General features: G+C 36.3%; 1 protein-coding gene and 1 long non-coding RNA gene across 6 annotated transcripts; one reads left to right on the top strand and one right to left on the bottom strand.

Moving 5' to 3' along the window:
- Positions 1-4979: 4979 nt before the first annotated feature.
- Positions 4980-17391, bottom strand: LOC124302309 (protein AF-10-like). 5 transcript variants are annotated; one of them, XM_046758328.1, is made up of 14 exons: positions 16982-17391; positions 16010-16089; positions 15279-15449; positions 14891-15088; positions 14480-14597; positions 13938-14287; positions 13488-13807; positions 10635-11084; positions 10290-10473; positions 9917-10112; positions 9349-9501; positions 8981-9263; positions 8558-8686; positions 4980-8461 (listed from the first exon to the last, which is right to left on the bottom strand). In XM_046758328.1, the coding sequence occupies exons 1-14, from the start codon at positions 17088-17090 to the stop codon at positions 8311-8313; spliced, it is 2892 nt and encodes a 963-aa protein (XP_046614284.1). In that variant the 5' UTR covers positions 17091-17391; the 3' UTR covers positions 4980-8310. The 5 variants fall into 5 exon arrangements, with proteins under 5 accessions (XP_046614284.1, XP_046614280.1, XP_046614282.1 ...); XM_046758324.1 differs by having other exon boundaries at positions 13938-14597; XM_046758326.1 differs by having other exon boundaries at positions 8981-9245; positions 13938-14597.
- On the top strand, positions 15445-16487 carry LOC124302310 (uncharacterized). Its single transcript, XR_006907681.1, has 3 exons — positions 15445-15603; positions 15697-16129; positions 16302-16487. It is a non-coding gene; the product is annotated as an uncharacterized LOC124302310 (long non-coding RNA).
- Positions 17392-23127: the final 5736 nt, after the last annotated feature.

Here is a 23127-nt window from a genome sequence, read left to right as displayed (position 1 = left end):
AGCGCCCCGGTCACGCCTCGAGGGCCATTCCCGGTCGCGTTTTATCTCGTACACTATCGCTCGTACTCTAGCTGTAGCTCAGGACCTTGTGGGTTGGGTTTGCGTAAGCGTTTTACGATGAACTTGTGACCACCGCTAAATTTTACCGGCTGCCCGTCATCGGTCGGAATTCAAACTGCACGTGTCAGGATGTCGCGGAATAAATAAATGATGGTATATTTTTTTCCCCCATATTATTGCCGCATTGAAGGGTAGTTTTTAATTTCTGTAATGCGAAATCGCGTCCTTGCAAGGATATGCAGGAACGAATCGTTTCAGTTTGCCTTGTTCATAACTTGGTGTGGGTAAAGAAAAAAATGCTTGGAATTAACGTTCCTTGAAAATAATTGGAGAATTTTATATTATTGGTTTAAAATCCTACGGTTCTTTCAAATTTTCGTTGGGAAAACTGTCAGAGTTAGGTTCGTCCGTTTAAACCTTGACAAGCGTTTCCAAAACGGAAGTTTAAATCACACGCAATTCAAACAGTTACCAGGATTTCTTTCTTCGTGTGCTATCAAAGCAACCAATAATTTTTTTGAATTGAAATAGGATTCGGTTCAAAAGGGTATTGCATTATTCTGAACAGAAGGAACAACTTGAACGGAGTGTCTGCAAGATTGTCGAACATTGGATCTCCGTCTAATCTATTTTTGGCAAATGCATGCGCGAAAAAATACAGTTGTCAGGGTGTCACGACGCCGGAGGCGTGTAAATTGAAATTCAAGGGTTGCACGGTCGTGGATAGGAAAGTCCGAGGGTCGGTTTAATCGGCTCCGACGGCGTGACGACGTTCTGATACGTCCGATATAATGCCTGAAAAATTAGCGAAGCATGGACCCGTAGCCGTCTAGATGACGGTGTGTGTGAGTGCGTTAAGGGACATATTATATACGCCTGCGATACCTGCGAGTGTGTGCATAGATGCGCAAACGCACTCGACACCCCGTTGTCGGCACTTTGGGGAGCCAATGCACCGCGTTACATTTCGCCTGCATGGCAACTTGTGTAGGGGTAGTTCTGAGGGGAAGGGAGTAAAACCGAGATAGAGAGAGAGAGGAAAAGAGAGAGGGAAATAGATCACTCGGGGTGTTGCATCGAGCCACTTGTGCTGATCCTCGCAGCTGGAGTGACGTACAAATAAAGTATTAATTCTCACCGCGTAGGAATAATGGGGGATAATAGAAAGCCTAGGAATAATAGCTGCGAGACCGGTGATTTACACCGTTACATTCACGCGCAAAAATTTTGCGGAACATCGCAGTGAAGTGAGAAATAAAAAATTATCAAAATATACTCATTATTGTGGGTACATTATTTTTTTGAAATTTTTATGTTTTTTGTTTACTACTTCCCACTTGTTACGTCCGCTAGATCTTACAGTCTTTCCGACACTCGTACAGCTAATATATAACCCTGCATCGTCTTCTTATCATCACTTCACTGCCTCGGTTCCTATACAGGATCAGCAGAATACTTCCTCTACTCCTATGCAACTAACCAGTCCTTTGAATCCTTCTCCTATATATTCTCACTCTCAAGTTATCTTTTATTCATCGAAAATCTAAATTCACCTCTGTTCCCTATTTCCTCCTTTACATCTTCTCATTTACTCTCAACATCTTTTGCAATAAATAAATTATAATATACTCAAACATTCAATTCCTCGATACAAGTTCCTCTCATTCTCTTCTATTTATATTTATTTATTTACCAAAAACAGGCCGTAATGATATGACCGCTGGGTGTGGAGGAGGTCATTGATAGCCGCTCGTCGTGATTATAATCATCGGCCCCGTAACACACTGATGTGGTCGTCTGAAAATTTTTCATGTGAATTTTCAGAAAAGAAAAATATTTATTATTAATATAAATAAAAATATTTATATTTATCGTACGAATTTAGTACGCTTAAACCAAAACTATCTCTGTCGCTAGGAAAAAGAGAAGGATTAAATTTCAAAATAAATGCAACTATATAATAATTGAAAGTTTGAGGGTGCGGAGAGCCGGTATGATGGCTTAACGCACGAAACATGAACTGAGCAAGAGACGGTCCCCCACTTTGAAAAGGACCCTAAAAAAGGTAAAAATTAGGGCACGCAAATACCTGGGCAGCTGCACCACAGGGGTCCCAAAGTCCACCCCACTTGAATAGTGCAAACACGCTTTGGCGCTTGTGGCTTAGAGAACCCAAGGTTCGTTATAATGCAATTATTAAGGGCTTCGGATCGAAACGATTATCTCCTCCGCAAGAAGGAGGGTGGCTACCGCTTTTTTCGGTACCAAACCTGGACCGCATTTCAAACTCAACACCACGCGCTGTATTGAGTTGGAAATGATTGAATGGCCGAACGTTTCGATTTAGAATATTTCAAATTTTTCTTTTACTGCCAATCTGCATCTTCGATGATGATCGGATTTCTTTTGTAAGTAAGTCATGCGACCGTACAAATTTTTATTAGTGAAAAAACGCATACCGGTAATTTTTACAGGCTAATTTTTAAAGCGACCGTCGTTGCACTCACATCGCGGAGAGATCCGTTCATTTTTATCGCAATAAGGGGATCAAATTTGTTTAGGTATAGAATTTGATAAGATCACAGGATCAACTGCGGTGAATTCAGCGGAAAATCTCTCTAGCGAGCGGCAGATAACGCGTTAGAATTCAATTTTAAATCCTATTATGTCCACATACACGTATGCATTTATATATGTATTTAAGTTGTGCCTACATTTCTGGATAGCAACGATCTTATCCGTGTTTCACATTGTTCCGACTTCACGTGCATTTCGATTAAAATCTGTGTGGTTCCGCCAAGTACCCTGGAAATATGCACACATAGAAATTGCCGTGATCTACGAGTTGCATACAACAAGGGGCAGCGCACACCAGCCCCCTTGCTTTGTTAATTTGGAAGTTTCTAGTTTGACGCAGGTAAAAAGCGCGATAAACTTAGTTTTCTGATGTACCGTATCGTTGTTGTCTATGAATGTGGTTAATAATTGCGATAACCATGGTTTGTTACAAGTTAAAAAACAATCAGACTTTATTAAAAAAATTTTCCTTGGAAACACATATGGTATTTCATGTTTTTATTACAGAATAATAATTATTAATTATTATGTATACGAGGAGGCCAAAATTCATAATATTTGTGTTTTCTAGTAATTATTATTGAATAAATATCCACCAGTAGACAACGAAACAGAATAAGTCACTTGGTTTTCCAATATTTTGTTCAATAATTCTTAACATGCACAAATTAATTCAGACCGGCGCGCAGTAACGGAATTAAAAAGAGTTTTGGTCTGCTCTATACGATTTATACTTTATACATAAAATAAAGCTAGCGTTTTACTTCGTCTATATTAGAATATTATAATATTTGTTTTTCCTCTGCTACTGAATATGGTACAATGCAATGTAGTGTTTCACTGATATACACTATACAATAAGCGTATAGCGTCGGCATTCATCGAAAATAACTTGAATTTGTTTTTTTCTATTAAGATTACAATTCATTCACAGAATCGAGAATTGATCCGTGTGTTGACAAGTGCAAGAGCTTATTGTTAGTTAGTATCGGGCGAATGGTAATACATGGTAAAATGGAACAATTTCTTTTCCTAGCATGTTCTGAAAATCTGAAGGATACATCATGAATCAATTCTTCATACTTTGATTTCATTACACAGACTTTCACCGAAAATTCATAGCCACAATTGTTAGATTATTTCTGCGAATGAACGGGCATTAAGTAGCTGCTTAGTTGTTGAACACCTATGGGTTACACATTACAAAATGACATGCGGGTATTATTATATATTGTAATAAATAAATACATGCTCGATGACATTGTGTTATAACTGTGAATACAGCTGATAATTCTCAGCTTGGTATTTTTATATCAAAACCTAATTTTGGTATATTTCTTTTTTTCTCTTCTTTTTAATTATTTTTATACATGCCTACCGATTAATTCATTAATCAATTAAATGTAATAAGATAGAAAAATTTGGCACGATTACTGTGAGAAAATATCATTGTTTTGTTGTATTTTTCTTTTTCTTTTTTTTTTTTTACTCTAGCCTATATAAAAATACGGCGATTCGGTGAAAATTGTTATTCTTTCGATTTTTCTTATTTCCCACTTTTTGTTTACAATTTTTATCTTTCTTTTCTCTTTAGCCCATTATGAAAAGTCGTACTTAGTATTACAAGGTATTGTAGAAATTCTTATACTATTTTTCATTCAAGACCGCACTGTTTGTTTATCATAATCTATACAATTAGAAATCTGTTCTGCACTTTTATCACTCGTTTGAAAGAGCAAAAAATTGTACTACTTTTCGAAGCCTTTAGAAAAATACCATTAGGACAGGCAAAATATGAAATTACATTCAAGGAAAGAAAGAAAACGCAAATATAATAATAAAATTAAGTTTGGGTTTAACAGTAAAATTAAGCAGATGAATCGGGAAACGGGGAGAAAAAAAAAAAAAAAAAAAAAACAACAACATGAAACGGATAACTGAACGAGTGATAAACATTGCAAGATAGTTGACAAATTGTTTCTCTCTACTAATTATGATGGTTATTATTACTATCGTTATTACATATTTCATTATAAAATTGAAGGAAGTAGAATAAACTAATTCCCTGAGTAATATTTAATTTTAGTCTGTTAGATCAGTGTTTCGTTCTATTAGCAATTTATGTATGATATACAAGTTGTGTGTATGATTTTTATACATGCAGGTCTCTGATTATTTCTAATTTTCAAATGCCCATTTATGCTTGTTTATAAAAGGTTTGTATTTGCCTTTTTCTATCAATTTTTGACATTAAAAACTCAAAACTTGTATTCAATTTTTATCTTTCTTTTCACCTTTTCTTTTCCATTCATTCAATGCCATTCAAAGGGTTTGCAAATTCATTTCTTTTCATCGATTTAGAAATATGTGGTGTTCTTTTTTTTTTTGCGACTTAGATGAAATATCGAGGGCAAATGATATTTTTACACAGGTGCTAATACTCCTGTTTTAGAGACAAAAAATAATTCATGACAAAAACAGAAACAAGAAGGTGATAAATTTTCTCCACAAGCAATGTGTAAAGTTATTCTATCAGGCTGTCATTAATTCGCTAATGAAATTTGCATGTGTAATAAATAGAGGTCTACTCAATCAATTTGTTTCAATGACGAAGAATAATCAAAGAATTTGTAGTTCTTAGCGGATCTTTTGTTAAGAGAAGAGTTTGCTTTTTCTCAAAAATTGAAATGAATTCTCTCTATTACTTTATTACGATCATTGTAATCTGTTGCTCTCGGCATTGATAATAATCGGAATAAAGAATGATATGCGAAAAAAAAAGGTTTGACAAAAATAATAAATTCAAAGCGTTATTTCATGTGTATACAATAAACTGAATCATCTGTAAATATAAAATGAGCTCACAGCTTGTGGCTTAGGTATATATACATGCGATCATTTTATTTTTAATAGGAAAAAAAATGAATTCTAATTCTACTTGTCAATTAATACATCATTCAACGGATTATACTCTCGGTGAAGATACGAACCATATCCCAATAGAATGTTCTTAGAAATGAATGGAATATTATTTTTGAAATTGTTGGTTATTGTGCTCTTTATTGAGAAGCGATTTGAAACAAAATAAATAACGCAAAACAAGATGAGATGATTGGCAATTTTGAAAATGAATTTTCTAAGGGTAGTCCCTGGGATACCCTGGCTGATCGGTCTTTTTACGGCAGTCTATGTCACAATTGATTTGTTTTTTATTCATTAAGTAATAATAGATAGTCAATCAACTAATGATAATTATAAAATAAAACTAATTCATGCTCGCTATAAATTTCTACGCTCACAAGAGCGTTGACCTATTTCAAAATTGGCGTTAATGGAAGGCAGTGTTTGTCGTTTACATTATACAACTAAATATTAATTTTTATGGTTCACAATTAATTTTCGATACTGGTTTTGAAATAAGATAAAAAAAATTCATTCCAAATTTACAATATTGGGTGCAGTTTGTATGCGAGTTAAATTTAGCAAACGAATCTATTATACATACGTGAACAATTTTTTATTATATGTATATTTCCAATCGTTATGTCGATCTTATAAATTCGGTTACATAGTAGCTAGACATATTAAAGATTTATATTCGGCGGTTGAAAACAAAACGAAACCAAGAGAAAAGCCGAAATAATATAATAATACTTAAATAACAAAATGAAAGCAACGTGGAAATTGATTATCTTCCAACAGCTGTACATTAAATTTCAAATATATTTGTCGTTTAAATAGTTCATCAGATAATTTTGCTTGATTCTTTTAAATTTGAAATCACATACCAATTTTCATTAACGGACATTCAATTGTACGTGTGTGTAATTTAAAATGATTTATTATACAATTACTATCATTATTGCTATTTTTTAATTCTATTCATTTCCCCTTCTCCCCTTCACGATAAGTAAACTTACTTACGTTTCTAATATTTGTACATCTGTGGGATTTTTATTCATATTTAGTGTCAAGTGTAAATTTTTGACACAACGCTATTTTAAGATTGTTTTGACATGCGAGAAAACTTCTTATACCAGCTCATACTTAAAAATTCATTAGTTCATAAGTATTGAAGACCTGTTTTTGGTTGTCATCGAAAATTTGTCGAAAATTTTCAAATCGACAGAAAATATAAACCCTCATGAATGAAAGGACCAAAAAATTTTTTACTTTCTTTATCCCTATACAAACAAAAAACAGATCTGATCGCTGTTGTCAAATAAATTTCATTCGGATCCTTTTGCAGCAATTAAAACACCCTAAAAATTAAAAATGTTATACCCTAAAATCAGCCTCTAATCAATCATAATATAGTGAATGACCCTTAGTTTATGTAGAAAACAAAGATGCTGAAGGATGTGCCTCTTTGATTTTATATATCATACGTACAAGGGAAAAAAAATCGTACAACACCAATGCGAAAAATTTCGTGCATGCTAATGACATACACGTGATACATTGTATAGTTCGAGAATTTCCCCGTCACATTTTAATGACGTTTTTCTTCTAATTCTGGTTATTAATCGTGTTTTAACAATAACATAAGATAGACGTAACAATTACAACAATCATTAATAATAATAACACACCCAAAGATAAAATCAGTTTTACATTCGTCATTGTTTTATTTTGTACATAAACCAAGAACGAGACTTGAGTCTTATTACCGCTCATACCAAAAATAATGAAACGCTAACGATTCCATCAAATTGGTATGAAGAAAATTTAACATGTTGATTTTTTTTTTTTTTTCCATTTTCAATATTTTACCATGCTAAACTGACCATTTTATTTCTTTATAATTGTTTTTCCTGCTGCGTAGCATATGAAGAACATATAAAACAGCTGGTGCACTGCTCGCAAAAATAGAATTAAAAGCTATTGCGCCATGTCATTGACATTAAATTTTGCAAGTTTTTAATTCAATATCTTTATCTCGCATACTAAAAGTGCTACTTACGGATCATTCCCCGTAAATGAGAATTCGTTCGTCAAAAATACAGACGTATAGAAATTTTTTCTGTACTGCCAAATTGGATTTTAATATAAACATATTCCTGAAATACGTATACATATCCTGAATAACGTGATTCGGTTGAAAAGACTGTGAGAGAGTAATCAGTTTTTTTTCTCTCACAATTAAAATACGCTGATAACTGTTAATTCTATTCGGTCTGGATATGCAGTCGATTCTTTATTACCCGCAAGAATTTTTTCGCTGAAACGAATCGTTCAAAGACAATAATTGCGTGCATACGATACGTATCAATATATGAAAAATGAATGGAATAAAAGGAAAATTAATGCAAATTAATACCCTCGAATAAAAAGTTCAATGAATGTAAACCCTCTTCTAATTGCAAGTAAAATTCTGTCACAGGACACAGTTAACTTCCATTGAAGATGATTTAATAAGGACAAGATAGATATTCTCTCGAGGCAACTAAATTTTCGTGTTGCCTCAACCTCACGACTTGATTATACTTACATTCATAAAATTCACCTCATTCTCTTCTTTCCCGTATCAATACGTATACTGCCGATCTGTATATTAGTATAACTCCGAGCAGTTTACCGCTTATGATGAAAACGCGGCTCGCTAGCGCAAGGTGTAGCCTGAGATCTAGTTGAAGATGCAATGTTGTGCCCGTTCTGGGCTCGCACCTACCTTCAGCTGGGTTTGCCCGGAGGTCCGTGGCTGGTAGGCGCAGGTCCGTGTGAATGTATGTTGTGTATGCTTCCCGTTTGACTGCTAGCCAAATTGGACATTGTTTGCTGGTACAGTGTGGGCATATAGTTGCTCGATGAAGGCGCCACGGATCTGAAAAAGGGCGCAAAATAGCACATGTTGAATTGTAGTAAAATTTATGGAGTTACAAAATACGTGACATACTACTTGGGCAATTGAAAATCTTACCTAGGTACACCTCGTAGAGGATCTGGTGTCACCGATGAATTTCGAACGACACCCGAGCTGTTTGCACTTGCAGGCGAAACGATATTGCTAGGTTGAGCTTGATGGTAACCAGTCCCTGCTGGACCATGCCTTTCACGAAAGAAAGAAAAACAACTGTACGTTACAAAGTGTTTTAAAATATATATCAAACCATTCGATAACTGAGGGCGGCCCGATATTTGTGATCAATTAATGTACATGTCTCAATCAATTGCAAAAATTTGAAAATATGGTTACAGAACAAGATGCATTGTACCTGTATATTAATTTGGACAATTTTTACTTTCACAATGGAAGCATAATGTTAACGATTCATCAAGATTTCAAGTTATTGTTGTGGTGATGATAATGTTCACAATGATTGAGTGTCTTGAATGAAATTACCTGATCGTTGGACTTGGTTGGGGAGGAACAAGTGAGCCTCTGTGTTGGTATTGTGTCAAGGAGGCAGCTGCAGGTGGGGAAGGGTCGGGTGGTAATCCGTTTTCCATGACAGTGGAATGCGAACTGGAACTTGAATGAGGTAAGTAGCTATTATTCACTCTGGCTTCACGGTTGACCCGAGAAACTGGGGCGGGTCCTCCTGGCTGGATATCCGAATGCGGAATATTCGAATGCGTCGGATTCACCGAAGGATGTATGTTGTTCACTATATGAAAAAGAGAATCTACCATAGTGAAACGAATACGAATATGCATTTGAGATACACCAGTCGAAACAAAGCTACCGAATTCCTTGCGTCGTTTATTTACCTGTATGTGTGTTTGGTTGTGTGGTCAGTGGAATAGCTAGCCGAGCATTCACTGCTAGCAGGTGATCTCTTCTTTGCAGCAGACTGTTGACATGCTCTTCCAACCTCAGATTTTCCGCTCGCAATTGATGTAAGCACGATAAAAGAGAGGCAACTGTGATTGAAAAAATTAGTGGTGAATTTGTGTGACAAACACACAAACAAAATTTGAAGATCTAGTGTAGTCGATCAACATTGCTAATGATTTAAAATAATTTTTAAATGCAAAAATAATAATTCAATAATTCATGGAGAGATACAGCAATAAAACTACAAGCTTATGTGCTGTACAATTGCATAGGTTAGTGTTGAAAGCAGCATATTAAAGTTTTAATTTCGTGCACAGGATAAAAAAAATCAGCAGAATAAATCACTTAGCTCTGTACGGAGATGGTTAAAAGTTTACAATAGCAGATGGGTATTTTTTTTTTTTTTTTTAATTGTTATTTGCATACAGTCACTTATTTTGCCCCATCAACCACGCATTTGGAAAAAAAAGCGAAGCTAATGTTTTCTTGCCGTACACTTACTGTCAAAGTGCTGGGCCTGTTCCATGAGAAATTGACTGCCCTGTTCCCACTGCCTTTCGAGTAGTTGATCCAATGTCTGAGGAATTGCACCTCCACCCAACACATTGCCACCAGAACCGCCAGTATTTGGACCAGTGTTAGTTGCGAAAACGGATGATAAAGACGTTGTCGCGGGTGCAGATTGGTTGGATCTTACCTATATGTCAAATATTGTTGGTAATGAAAATGCGAGTTCTTTTGACCGCGAGTAATAAATAATTGTTGATGATTACAGAAGTGGGGGAAAAAAAAATAAAAAATCAAAATAAAAAATTTTACGGATGAATGGATAAAGAAAAACGTTTTTAACACATATAATCAAACGAGCACTCACAGAGGCAATGACATGACTGTGTAACTGTGGTCCAACCAAGCTGCTCGTAGGATTATTAGCTTCGGTGAAAATCGAGTGAGCCTCTAGTTCTTGGGTGAGAGTGTCAGACATTTTTTGTGCCATTGTAGAAGTGGGATTCAATTGATTCCCAAGCATATGTGGTGCACTGATACCATTTTGGAACCTATTAATCAGAAGCAAATGTTCCAGAATTAGAAAAATGATCATGTAACTCAAATTTTTATGCTACGTTGTCTGGAAATTACGTAAAAATGATTATTGCTAGTTCTATAACATCTTTCAAATTATCAAAACCGAATGTATAAAAACTGAAATTTTACTCACAATTTTACATCTTTTTCATCCTTAGTACTGTTCGCCATGGCTGTCGGAGTGGAACTTGACGTGGAAGGTGTTGGTGTGGTAGAAGCTCCTCCAGCGCTTTTGCGCTTTCGTCGAACAGGTCCAGAGTTGCTCATGCTTTCCGAACCAGGGCTGCTAGGTGGTGAATCTTTGACAGTAGGTCCCATCCCTGAACCAGTTCCGACACTGCTGAAGTGACCGACTGCTTGGCTGGGCCCTTGAATTATGGATGGTACTGGGGCCACGGTTATCAGTGGTGGTGGCGTTGGATGATTACTTCGACTTCCGCGTTTAGTTGTGCTGACTATACTATTGGGAAGGGTTGTTGATATTGTCGTTGTTGTTAGTGGCGGTGGCGGAACCGGCTGACTGCTCGAAGTGCCGCCCCGTTTCGGCTTCCGCAGTTTATCCGGCTTGTCCGACGAGTGTGACCTGAAAAAACGAAACTTTGAATCATTATTATTGGATTTCCATACCCTGAGAGAACGCAACGCTTAATTGACAACTGGGAAATACTGAGGAATGTGCTTTCATCACAAGCTATGAAAAGGATAAGTAGATCTCTGATCTACTGGAAAAAAAATTTCTATTTATAAGGCCTCATCTTTTTACCACCGCCAATATGATTAAGAATGAAAAAAGATAGAAAAATAAAACGGACAAATATTTGATAATTTACGGAGTGTTGGTAAAGTGACATTTTCAGGTTGATTGTGGGATAGTAATTGTGGAGGGGTGTGTATTTACAGCTTAGTACGATCTCATTTGTAAATAATGATCGAACATAACCTTGAAAAGGGTGATATTTGATACACGATTAAAAGCGGAAATAGACGTTGAAGAGTAGTCAGCTAGCCGATCTGGTAATAATACGATTTTTCTAAATGTAGGGGGACTATCAGGGCGGTTTAATTTTTATTTTTATGAAAATCCATAGCAGTGGCATGACCTGAAGTGAACTACTGTGCCCGATATACGTACAAAGGCCGTACTACTGTTATAAACAGTTGATTTTTATGTCAGTAAAACTGATTTTTAACGTAAGTATGAAAAGATATGGGTTCCGAAATATGACTTACACTTGCGGAATGAACTTCTTCATATGATATAATGTTTTATTTCACTATAAATCACCGATATTCTCAATCGAATCCCGATATTATTGCACTTAAATGAGGTTAGAACAACCTGCTTCTTGTTTACCCCTCACACCGGCCATTTTGAACGCGGCTATCGAACTCGAATAACGTCCATGACGTCGATATCATCCCTGTTTTGTTCAGCGGTTCGATCTTGCGCGAAAAAAATTCAAATAATGCATCATTCGCAAGCGGATTGGCTGAAAATTCACAGATAAACAATGACCTACCAGTTTTCCATACTTTGCTGAAACTTCTAGGACGAATAAAAACGCCTCCCACATTGATCACGCACGCAATTTCTTTTATCTTACAATTGAAAAAAAGTTGAATTTTTTTTTTTCAAGTTTGTAAACATCTGGTCTGAGAACATCCATCAGAGTTATGAAAGATAATCTCAGCATCACAAAAAAGAGCGAATATTTCATATCTAATACTTTTGAATTTCTGTTGATTGATTATATTTTGGCTTGAAATAGAGCTCACGCTATATCATTGATAAATAATTTCCTGAATCGGCTGAGAATAACTGCAGTTACATTTACAGTGAAACTTTTATTAATAGACACCTCCCGACAACAGATTCCTCTTTACAACGGACAGCCTAAAAATCTCCAGAAGTATACAATGTACACCTTAATATTGTTCTGAATAGCGGACACTCCTTAATAACGGACAATATTTTCAGTCCCAAAGATATGTCCGCTATTGGGATGTTTCACTGTAACTGAAGTATAACACATTTTTTTGGGCTTAGGATGAGTGATGAAACTATGCTGGTTTCCTAGTTGCTGTTTTAAACAGCAGGTATCAGCTGCATCTTTCAACATGTTGATGGTCAATAAAAATGTACATTAATTGTTTTTGTATATGATTTTTTTGACCTCAACAATGACGAATAAATATTTGTTTCTTGGATATGAAGGTCAATGAAAACAAACGTCAATTTGTTAACGTTTCGTCCCGGGTGGGGGCCCTCCTCAGAACGAATTTTTTTTAATATGATAATCTGGTGCGAGCAATTTTTTGGATGATAAAGCATGATGTGGAACATGCCAATGACACAGAATTACAGAATACAATTTTAAAATACACTGTTACATTATATGGTGCAATACGGAACTCCCAAGCACACATCGTGGAACAAGATTACTGGCAAGGAAGGAAAGAGCTTTTCTTCTAGTCCGACCATTGTTGTGTCAAAGTCTCTAATGGTCATCTAATTTCAATTTCTTTCCTTCCTTGCCAGTAATCTTGTTCCATGATGTGTGCTTGGGAGTTCCGTATTGCACCGTATAATGTAACAGTGTATTTTAAAATTGTATTCTGTAATTCTGTGTCATCGGCATGTTCCATATCATGCTTTATTATCCAAAAAATTCTCGCACCAGATTATCATATTAAAAAAAATTGGTTCTGAGGAAGGCCCCCACCCGGGCCGAAACGTTAACAAATTGACGTTTGTTTTCATTGACCTTCATATCCAAGAAACAAATATTTATTAGTAATTGTTTTTCTCTGTAACGCCATGTAAAATATTGAATAAAATAATCGTGGTTAATCATGGAACCAGATAATTTCCGTTGAAAATATCGAACTTATAATACCCGGTATAATAGTACTTCAAAACTTGGAGGAAAACTTGAAATTTTTTTGATATGCAGTAAACATTAACGCTTTTTTATTCTAGACTCACCGTGATCTCTTGTTTGGCATGTCGTCACCTGGAATTGGACTTCGTTTGGAATCATTGGTAGCAGCTGTAGTGACTACACTTTGCTGTATTTGCTGGTAGAGGGTGGGAGCGTTTGTAACAACACTCTGAACGGAGCTGGGAAGAGAAGTCGCCGTCAACGGCACAGAGACAACAATGCTGTTGGAAGTCGTGGTAGGTGACTGAGCAGGAACTGAAGGTTGAGCTTGAGTGATCAATGTTATAACTGGTGTTGTTGTTGTAGTCTCAGTTGTGATTGGAGGATGCAAGGATGATTGTGCCGGCGGACTCTCTATTTTCGACTGTAAAATATGACTCTGTCAGTGAATGGTATATATTCAAAGCGAAATGCTATGACTCCGTTATTTTGAAACAGAAATTTGTCATGCAAAATGCCCACTTTGAACGTGAAAAAAGGTAAGAGGAATTTACCTTTTTTGTTTTTTCAGGATCGGTGGTTGTACTCAGACTGGTAGCTTCGGTAACGGTTGGTAGAACAATGTTAGTGTTAATAGTTTGCTGAAGGACTGAACTAACAGCGACAACAACCGAACCACTTGCCTCGGAACTAACGGAATGATTTGAATTTTCATTTCCAATAACAGTCGGTGTTCGGGCGCCGGTTTTTCTCTTTTTGTTCACATGGCTAGAGGCCTTACCGGACGTGGAGGAACTGGATTTGGACAGGCTGCTGCTTTTGTGAATCACATTTGAATTAGATCCAGACTTTGCAGTAACGTTCTCGTGCCCAAAAACACTCTCCGACTGAGTGACAACGGTCTCTACGAAATTTGAGGTGGTGAATTTACTTGTGTTGGAAGAATTTTCTTTAGGCGTATTACGACCACTTCCACTTTTTTCGTCGGCATTTCCATTTATTTCTAAGCTAGGACTAGCGCTTGATTTACTCTTTGAACTAGACGACGACGACGACGACGCCGCGTTCATCTTTGAGTTTGAACTCTTGCGCTTACCGCTGCTCGACGTTTTTACAGGTGTTTCAGCCTCTTTTTCGGGCGACGAATCCGAAGAACCGTTGTCTGCTGGGATTGGTTTATATGGAGGAATTGTTTTAACGTTACCCCCTTTTTTCTGTAATTCAACAGTATGATTATTCAATTTATTTACTAAATCAATTACAGGACTCTAAAAAGCAGAAAAATACATTAATTACATTCAATAATCGTGATCACTTTTTCTCAATGATAATTAAAAATCATTTTCAACTGTGCCAATCATACTGTCAATGCAAAAATACTAACGAACTGAGTAACATATGAACACAAGCTATCGAAATTGATTGAAACAATTCGTACGGAATCATTTTGCTAAAATTGAATAATCTTCAATTCTATAACAGCACCGACAACATTCGGAATACTCACCAGTTTTGAATAATGATGCTGACAATAACCGCAGTATTTTACGTTGTCCAAATAATTACCAGCTTCTTCGCAAAGCAGTCCCAGAGCCTGAGCACAAGTAACATGAAATTGTTGTCTGCAACCTGCTTTGTTACATTGCATACAAGCTCCCACATTAGCCCTGCCGCCTCTGCCTTGTTCTTCACAGATGTAACATGTCTGAGGACATAGGATAAATTTGTAACATGGGCAACACCCTTATTCTTGAAAAACGAACATCATGGATGTGATAGCGATAGTGAAATGAATACAGAAGAATTGAGAAGATAGGAAAACGATTGACAAAATAACATTTTGACACGATCAATCATTTTTAAATTAGTATTCGGATGACGCATGGTTTATTTACCTTACTGAATCGCTCCGATGGTATCAATTGCAGGATAATTGGCTCCATCGTTGTAACGTTGCCAAATCTGACCTCAGGTATGTAAAGAGCACACACAACGTGCGCCCAGCCCGCCTGATCCGTTCTCTTGAGAGCTCCATCCCTGCTTGGGCACAGCTCGCAGCGCTGCTCCAACATTTTGCATCACAACCACACAATTACTACAGCCTACCTCTGCCTAGTCTACGTTTACCATTAAAAATAAGTCCCATCTAATGCACGGTTATAAGTCATTTTTTTAATTAGTAGAGGCACATTGTTGGATTGAAAGGTGAAAAATACAAAGGTAATGAAAAACAGGGAACTTGAAGAACCTTTTTTCGTTGTACATATTGCTTAGAATTTATAATTACTGATTTTCTTGTTTGCCTATTTTTAGATGCTGCTTCATTTCCTTTCAACATTTACCTCAGCAAAGTTATATAACACAAAAGAAAATTACTATAGTCAAGCGTCTTTAGAACCTTGACACAAATTTACACATATGCAAGTTTCTTTCATGACTGCAAAAGGTTGATCAACTTATGCAACAACTGGTATTCGTTAAATGCATCATCTTCTGCTATCCTTAAAAATAATTTAAGTCAAGATGTTCATCGAATGAAGGAAGTTTCGATCAATGTGAGAACTCTTTTTAACGTATTAAAAATCTTGAATAATTCCAGTATCACTCACTGATGAAAGTAACTTACCACCCGTGCGCTACGTTCCTGCGATTCACATTTTCTGCAATACCATGGGCCAGTTGGTACCGTAACAATCCCATAACAAGCTGCAAAGCATTGATACAGATTTTAATTGTCTAATTCATGGTAAATAAAGATCATACATATTTCATCATACGTATTGTTAAGGAAAAATAATGACTGAATAATTTAATCTCAAAATGTTTAGATGAATTACAACGAAATATTCAATTTCTGCTTGCTTGTTGTTTTCAAAATGCACAGGTCACACAATGCTTCGTATCATATTCCTTTCCAGCTATTTAGAGTGGAGAGAATGTAACGTGAACCTTTGATGGGGCGGTTAAATCACAGAGGAGGTCTTTTTAATGACTGTAGAACAAGGAGATGATACAGCAGATGGTGAGAATAAAACTCAGGTAGAAATAATTGATATATAAAGCAAATGTGTTTTTCTACCAATACCGTTGTAACCTTTAACAACTTTTCGTATCATTTGAGGGCTGCTATTAAAGTTAAAGAGGCCATATTTTAAAAAGACATTGATCTAATTATACAGTTTACTGCAAGTGGGAACGAATATGAATCGCTGGTTTATTTTCTTGTCAACGTTTTAACGTTCATCGAGTACCATCGAAACAAAGAGTTTTAGGAAAGTACAAAATAGGTCTCATTGCGTGAGGGTTGATTAGAGTCGAAGGATCATTTCATCATTTCAGAACTTGATCTAACCTATTCGATAAAACCAAGTTGCCTAAGGTTGTTTCGTTTCATTCTGACGTATCGTAGAGTTGGCTGAAATTTTAATCATACAATAAGAGAAGAGCAGTCTCGAGACCTGCGGCGGGGAAGCAATTCCAAACTCCTGATTTCCACTAGGTTAAGAAACAGGGATTATGAAGAGGTGGACCAGGAGGGTGGTGGGGGGGGGGAAGAGGAGGGGAGCTGAGGGGGCGATAATACAGATGCGTGTTATACCTTGGTGTACGGCGACCGTGCACCCCTGGCCATCACAATAAACCAACGGATTCTCCGTCCAACCCCTCTCGTCCGAACATACGCAGCAACCTCCAAGCATCTCCTTCATGCTGCGGTACAGATCTCGTGAGCTACACCAGCCGAACTCGCCTTTTCGTATCGCTTCGTAAACGGAGCATCGTGTTTTGTGGTATCGGGAATTAACCGCATGCACACGATTGCACTATTTTTTCTTATCACTCTATTGGGTATTGTTACCGAGCTGCGGGCCGATATTACCAGCGGCTATTCGGGGCTGGGATAATTGATTCTTTTCGATAACATTCGATCGTCCTGACGACCGTTTTAACAACCGAGCCACGCGAATTATTTATTTACTCTTCGTACTCTCTATTTATCTCACTATGCGGCCATTTTATTTTGTTGTTGCGCAGCAAGCGCATGCGCAATCCCGCGCGTAACAAAAATGCATCATGGGTCATGGACTATTGGGCAATGCTAGTGACTCTCTAATCAAAGAGACTGGCGAATAGGGGCTTAGGTTTTCATTGATGTCGACATGTTTAATCACAACCAGCAAGGGGGAAGGCTTCGACAATTCTCAACCTTTTTAATTTAATACAGCAGCCAACAACGGCTACAGTCTTAAATCATGTCGAATAACGGTCGGAAAATAGGTATGCGTTCTTCGAAGTATACAAATAGTGCTATGTTATGATAGTCAACTTTGTCGGTCACATTGGGCGCTTCTTTTAACGTCAATTTTCTGACACAACACGACGCTAAGTGATTTCATTAGGTTATTGCGTTAGATCCGAATAATGGAATCACGTAGCGTCGATTTGTGTCAGAAAATTGACGTAAAATGAACGCGCGCGTTAAAAAATGTCAACTTAAGACATTATTTTTAAAGGTTAAAATTATTTCGAAATACATTTTCATCAGCCTAAATTTGTCAGTTGGTTCCAAAAAATCGAGAAACCGTGATGTCTTTCATTTGTGTGTGATGGAAGAATTCGAAAACGGTTACTTCTGGACAAATTTTGGTGACCATTACTCGGCGGGTAAGTAGGCTTCAGGTTTGTGGTATTCAAATTTACGCCTGACGCTGCCAGTGACAGCAATCCGTAAACACAGCCGACACTTGCTCGGCTCTGGTCCCAACCGTCTATCGAAACATCCAGCGGCGATCCGATTCTGCACGGCGCGGCGTCATTCGCATATAAGAACTGTTAACCCTGGATATTTTTCGCAACAGTTTGTTGGATCTGGACTGATTTGGAGATATTAGCAGTTTTATGTGTTATTAACCAAGTGACTGGCCACGCAGGTAAGAAGTTCTTCATAACCATCAGTTATTGAGTGGCAGACGCTGGTAATATACCATCGTCACTTTTTGAACAACTTCAGGATTATCGATTGATAAAATACAGTGACTCAAGATTTCAGAATATCCACGAAATTCTGAAACATTTTTCGCGTTACGGGAAGAACGTTAATACAGATATGGTAAAAGTGAAAGTAATTCTCTGGATTTTGTTCAAAATTTCAAAGAGGTAAGTGGATATGTATAATGTGGATAGACTTACAAAAACAATTTGTTTTCTCAATTTTTGAAATGCTAAATCTTAATTATTGTCAATTCGAAATTATTTAGTGTATTAAAAAAATTTTAAATTCTTCCGTCACTGGATCAATTTTTAAGTGTTCATAACATAAAGGACATTATATACGTACGACCGTTTTCAAACGATACTGATAGTTATTACGTGCAATTTTGTATCAAACGAAGGTGGAGCAAAATAATTACACCTTGCATTGTAGCACGTTTATTTAATGTAAAGAAGTGAAAATAGTGTGTATTGTTACGGGTCTGAAAGGTGGAGATGAATGAGTTGAAGAGGTTATTTAAAGAGACGTATATGGGTTGTGGCCACCTGAAATAAAAATAGTACTGAAAAGTGAAATTAAAAATAGTTACAACAAAAAGAAAGCCCGAGAATTTATAGTTTATAATAAATTTATAGTGGTTTGCCCATTATATTAAACGCATATTACCCGTCTACTATGGATAGCAATCCTGTGAGGTTTTTGATCTTACAGATCGTTTTGTCACCACCATACATGCATAGAACAAGACAAAGTTTTTTTTAAACAAATGCGTGTCTCAACTATGTATTGAGTGAGGCTGCAATTTATTTATATGAAGTCCTCTTTTTCAAGCATCTGTTGAGCGAACAGCCAAGATGATGAACTTGTTCGATGATAATTGATACGTATTCTGAAGGTACTGATTGTATGGCTGGCTAGCTTCGATCAGGGTGCATGCTTGTAATTGGACGTGTTATACGCAAAAGTGTCGGTGACAGAATTGATTTTTCCTGATGTTGGCCCTTATTATACACAACTCCAGTTTTATATTTCAGTTACCTGACTCACATGACAAAAACAGTGGTTCGTGAAAAAGCAACTCTACAGTAACACATCAATTAGCCTCAGCGTGGGATTCCTACACATTGCAAAATAATTCGCCGGACCAACAAATTTTAGTGTTGATATAGAGACGGCAAGAATTTTAGCTATTGAAGTTTAGCAACAATTTTCACTGAATTTGCAATAGTTTTCAAGCACAGTGACGCAAGCTTCCAGATGTAGCAAACCCGTTAATTGAACTTGCTGTCTACATATTTTTTTACTTTTTGTTCTCAGCGAAACGGCGCCCCTGCTCGGTGGATGAAGCAGAATTTTATAACGGATCTTCGTCGGATCTCATTGCAATACGTATAATAATTCACACACACGCACACACTCACGGAATAAAACGTATGTAAGAATAATTAAAAACAATGATTATAGTACAATATTAGATTTATTAGATTGATCAGAGAAAAGTTTTGTCACGAACGAAGTAATCAATAAAAACGAGTAAAGTGCATAAGGTTTCTTAATTGTGCGATGAAAATTGTAGGTACATCAGCAATGCCTACAGATATACAAATTAACAATACATATACTGGCACGGAATGGATCGCTGAATACATTGGCTTGCATATTGCAGATATCATAGATTTGATATTGCGTAAACACGGAACAAGCAGAACAAGACGTGATGTTGGTCATGGTAAACATGGAACAGGTGATGTTGATATACTTCAACTGTACAAATAGCGCAAATATATTCAAAATTACGGGACTAATGAATACAATGAAAGTGGCTGACGGGCTCAGTTAATGGCATCATCAAATTCCAATTCCAATAAAACGGGTACATCAGGTAGATTATACACAACAATGTAAGAAAAAGATCCGGTATAGCTCACGGGTATACTGGTCGTGGATCACGTAATGTGACGTCCTTCACAATCAGACAGAACTTGATGAATCGGAAAAAAAACTATTAGAATATTGTCGGAATTACGAAAAACGACGTACACGTAACCATTTTGCGCTATCGTCGATCCTTTTTTGGTAATTGCAACGAAAAATCAGTTTCCGAGGTTTACTCTACTTTTTTAGTTAAATAAAGCTTTAACATCAATTTATTGTTGCACAAGCATTAAATTTTCACAACGGTTACAAAAAAAATATATTAACAGTGATCGTAGTGAGAAAGAATAGTGAGTAAGTTAGACTTTCTGGTAACGGCTACAAAACTAATTTTCATTTTGTAACTAGAACTACATTTTTATTATTTTATATTATATTTGTTATTTACAATTAGCTTCAGTTGACCCCAGAACCGGCTTTAAAGTAGAATTTTAAAGTCAGCGTGCTTGAATCAGGGTTGTTTGTGAAAGTAAAATGAAGAATGATTGGAAAAAACTTTGGGGTGTTAGAAAATTCAGTTACCACCTCAGTGTGCAATGGTCTTGCATGTTCACAAAGTATCATTCTCAGACCTCAGAAAAGCATTCTTGCAACTAACTTAAATCTGATCAGCACTGAACCGTTCGGCTTCTTTTAAAACTAATCGTGTTGCACTGACGTAGATAAAGACCAATTAAGAGTTTCTTCAAAACTCCCACTTTAAAACCAAACTAATGTAAGAGAGAATCACTTTAGACACCAAAGAGCACAGAACAAATTAAGACTTTCAACCATTCGGAACGAACTTCAAAACAACGAGCAATCCAGATCATTCTAGATTACAAAACGTTCACACTTAGAACCATCGAACAATATTGTAAAACCAAACTTCGAAAATCAATTCAAAGAACATCTCATTGTTAGTAGATGCGTATTTTAAATTAAAGTGTTCTGTAAAACGAATTATTTCAATCTCGCGCAGTGAGAATTGGCACGATTCACAAAAACATGGTTCTAAATTGAGATAAGCTGAACAAGGAATCCACACGACCAGGTCATCGAAGTTCGTGAACCTATACACTACAAGGTTTGTAAATCGAGCTTGGAACGTAACATGGGTACCAGAATTCTGTGGGTCGGGTCGGGTTGGGTTGAGGAAAATATATCATGTATTATATTTTCGTATGGCATGATTATTATTGTACGCCCAGTGCAGTGCCGGCAATAACAAGTAACGGCAGACGGGAATAATTACGTGTTAGTAATAAGTATGTATATGTAACCTAAGAAGTCGCCGATTACATAATACTTACCTGAACAATTTTTTTGTAAAATTTTGGTAGTTAAATTCATCGTCACAGTGTGTACGTATAATTTATATATATAGATAACGATAGTAATGTCAATATGATGAAAGAGGATACATCTTTTACTGGAAATATTAATGTCTCACTATTTACTACTATTATTGACTATTAAGTATCTTTTCGATATTACAAATATTAGGTAAGTTAGGTTATCTACGATTCGGGTTTCTCAAAGATTTTCGGTCTTACGAAGATTCCAAGTTTCCCGAAGATTCCGGCTTTTCAGGCCATTCTGGGATTGCCAAAAACCCGATCCGATATAAACCTATTAGGCAAAATGAGGCGAATAGCAAAATTAACCGGTAAAAAATTATAAATTGGTGGAAACCTTTATTTTGGCGTACTTTTGAAGATAGTAAAAATCCTGACCTCCACCTCTAGGGTTTGATACGTCATCTTGAAAAAAGTCGTTTCAATCCAGATTTTTCGGGTGGAGATCAAAACTTGGAAGGGTCAATATTGCGAATGGTCGATATATCGAAATTTCAAACATGTCAAAATAGAACAACGAAAGATGAATCGTTCGAAATTTTTGGCCCCCACTCGTTTTTTCATCATATCTCGGTAATCGTCGATCCGATTGCGATAAATGTTATTATAAAAATTAAAGCTCATCAAATTTTCTATAAAAAACATAGAACTCATTTTATTCGTATCTACAATAGTATCTCTGATTAAATTTTGTTGGTTGAAACAGCCAATGATGACAAGATGCAATTCATGGAATGATGCTTTTATTACGACGTTTCGGCAGGACCTCGCCTGCCATCATCAGGTTTCTTAAAAAAATATTATAAAGGAAATTACAAAATTAACTAATTTAAATTAGACACATTTTACAATAAAAACTTTCAATTAAAATTTGTATACATAAATGCCGTTATTAGTTTTAGTTATTATGTTGTCATAAGATAATAAAATATCATACACCCACATTTCTAGACATTCCTTAGCTCAACAGTTGTTGCTTACATGGTGTTATAGAAGGAAGTGACTATCCTTATGTCATTTTGACCTGCTTAACGTTAGTTATAATAACAATGATATAATGTCGTACATTTGCCTATATGATTGTTGTTATACTGGCACTTTGTTCGCATGACCTTTAACACATATGTGTTTTGCGATATTATAAAATGTCTACGTAAAGGTGACTTAGATTATCGATATCTGTTCTTTTGTTTACAGTATCATTTGTTGATGCGTGTATCATTTCTTTTACAATTCTTTTATGCCACTTAATCTCTTTGTCTAATATTAGTACGTTTTCAAAACTGAACCTGTGTCCTTCAACTAATGCGTGATACGCTAATGCCGATACGTAAACGTCGTAATAAAAGCATCATTCCATGAATTGCATCTTGTCATCATTGACTGTTTCAACCAACGAAAATTTAATCATACAAAAAACACAGTCGCGAACTTCAAACATCAATAGTATCTCTGTTATACATCGTTGTACACAGAAACAAA

This window comes from Neodiprion virginianus, chromosome 4 (assembly GCF_021901495.1).
Source record: "Neodiprion virginianus isolate iyNeoVirg1 chromosome 4, iyNeoVirg1.1, whole genome shotgun sequence".
NCBI classification, from domain to species: domain Eukaryota; kingdom Metazoa; phylum Arthropoda; class Insecta; order Hymenoptera; family Diprionidae; genus Neodiprion; species Neodiprion virginianus.
Note: the sequence above shows the minus strand (reverse complement) of the source record. Positions and strands in the feature narration are given on the sequence as shown.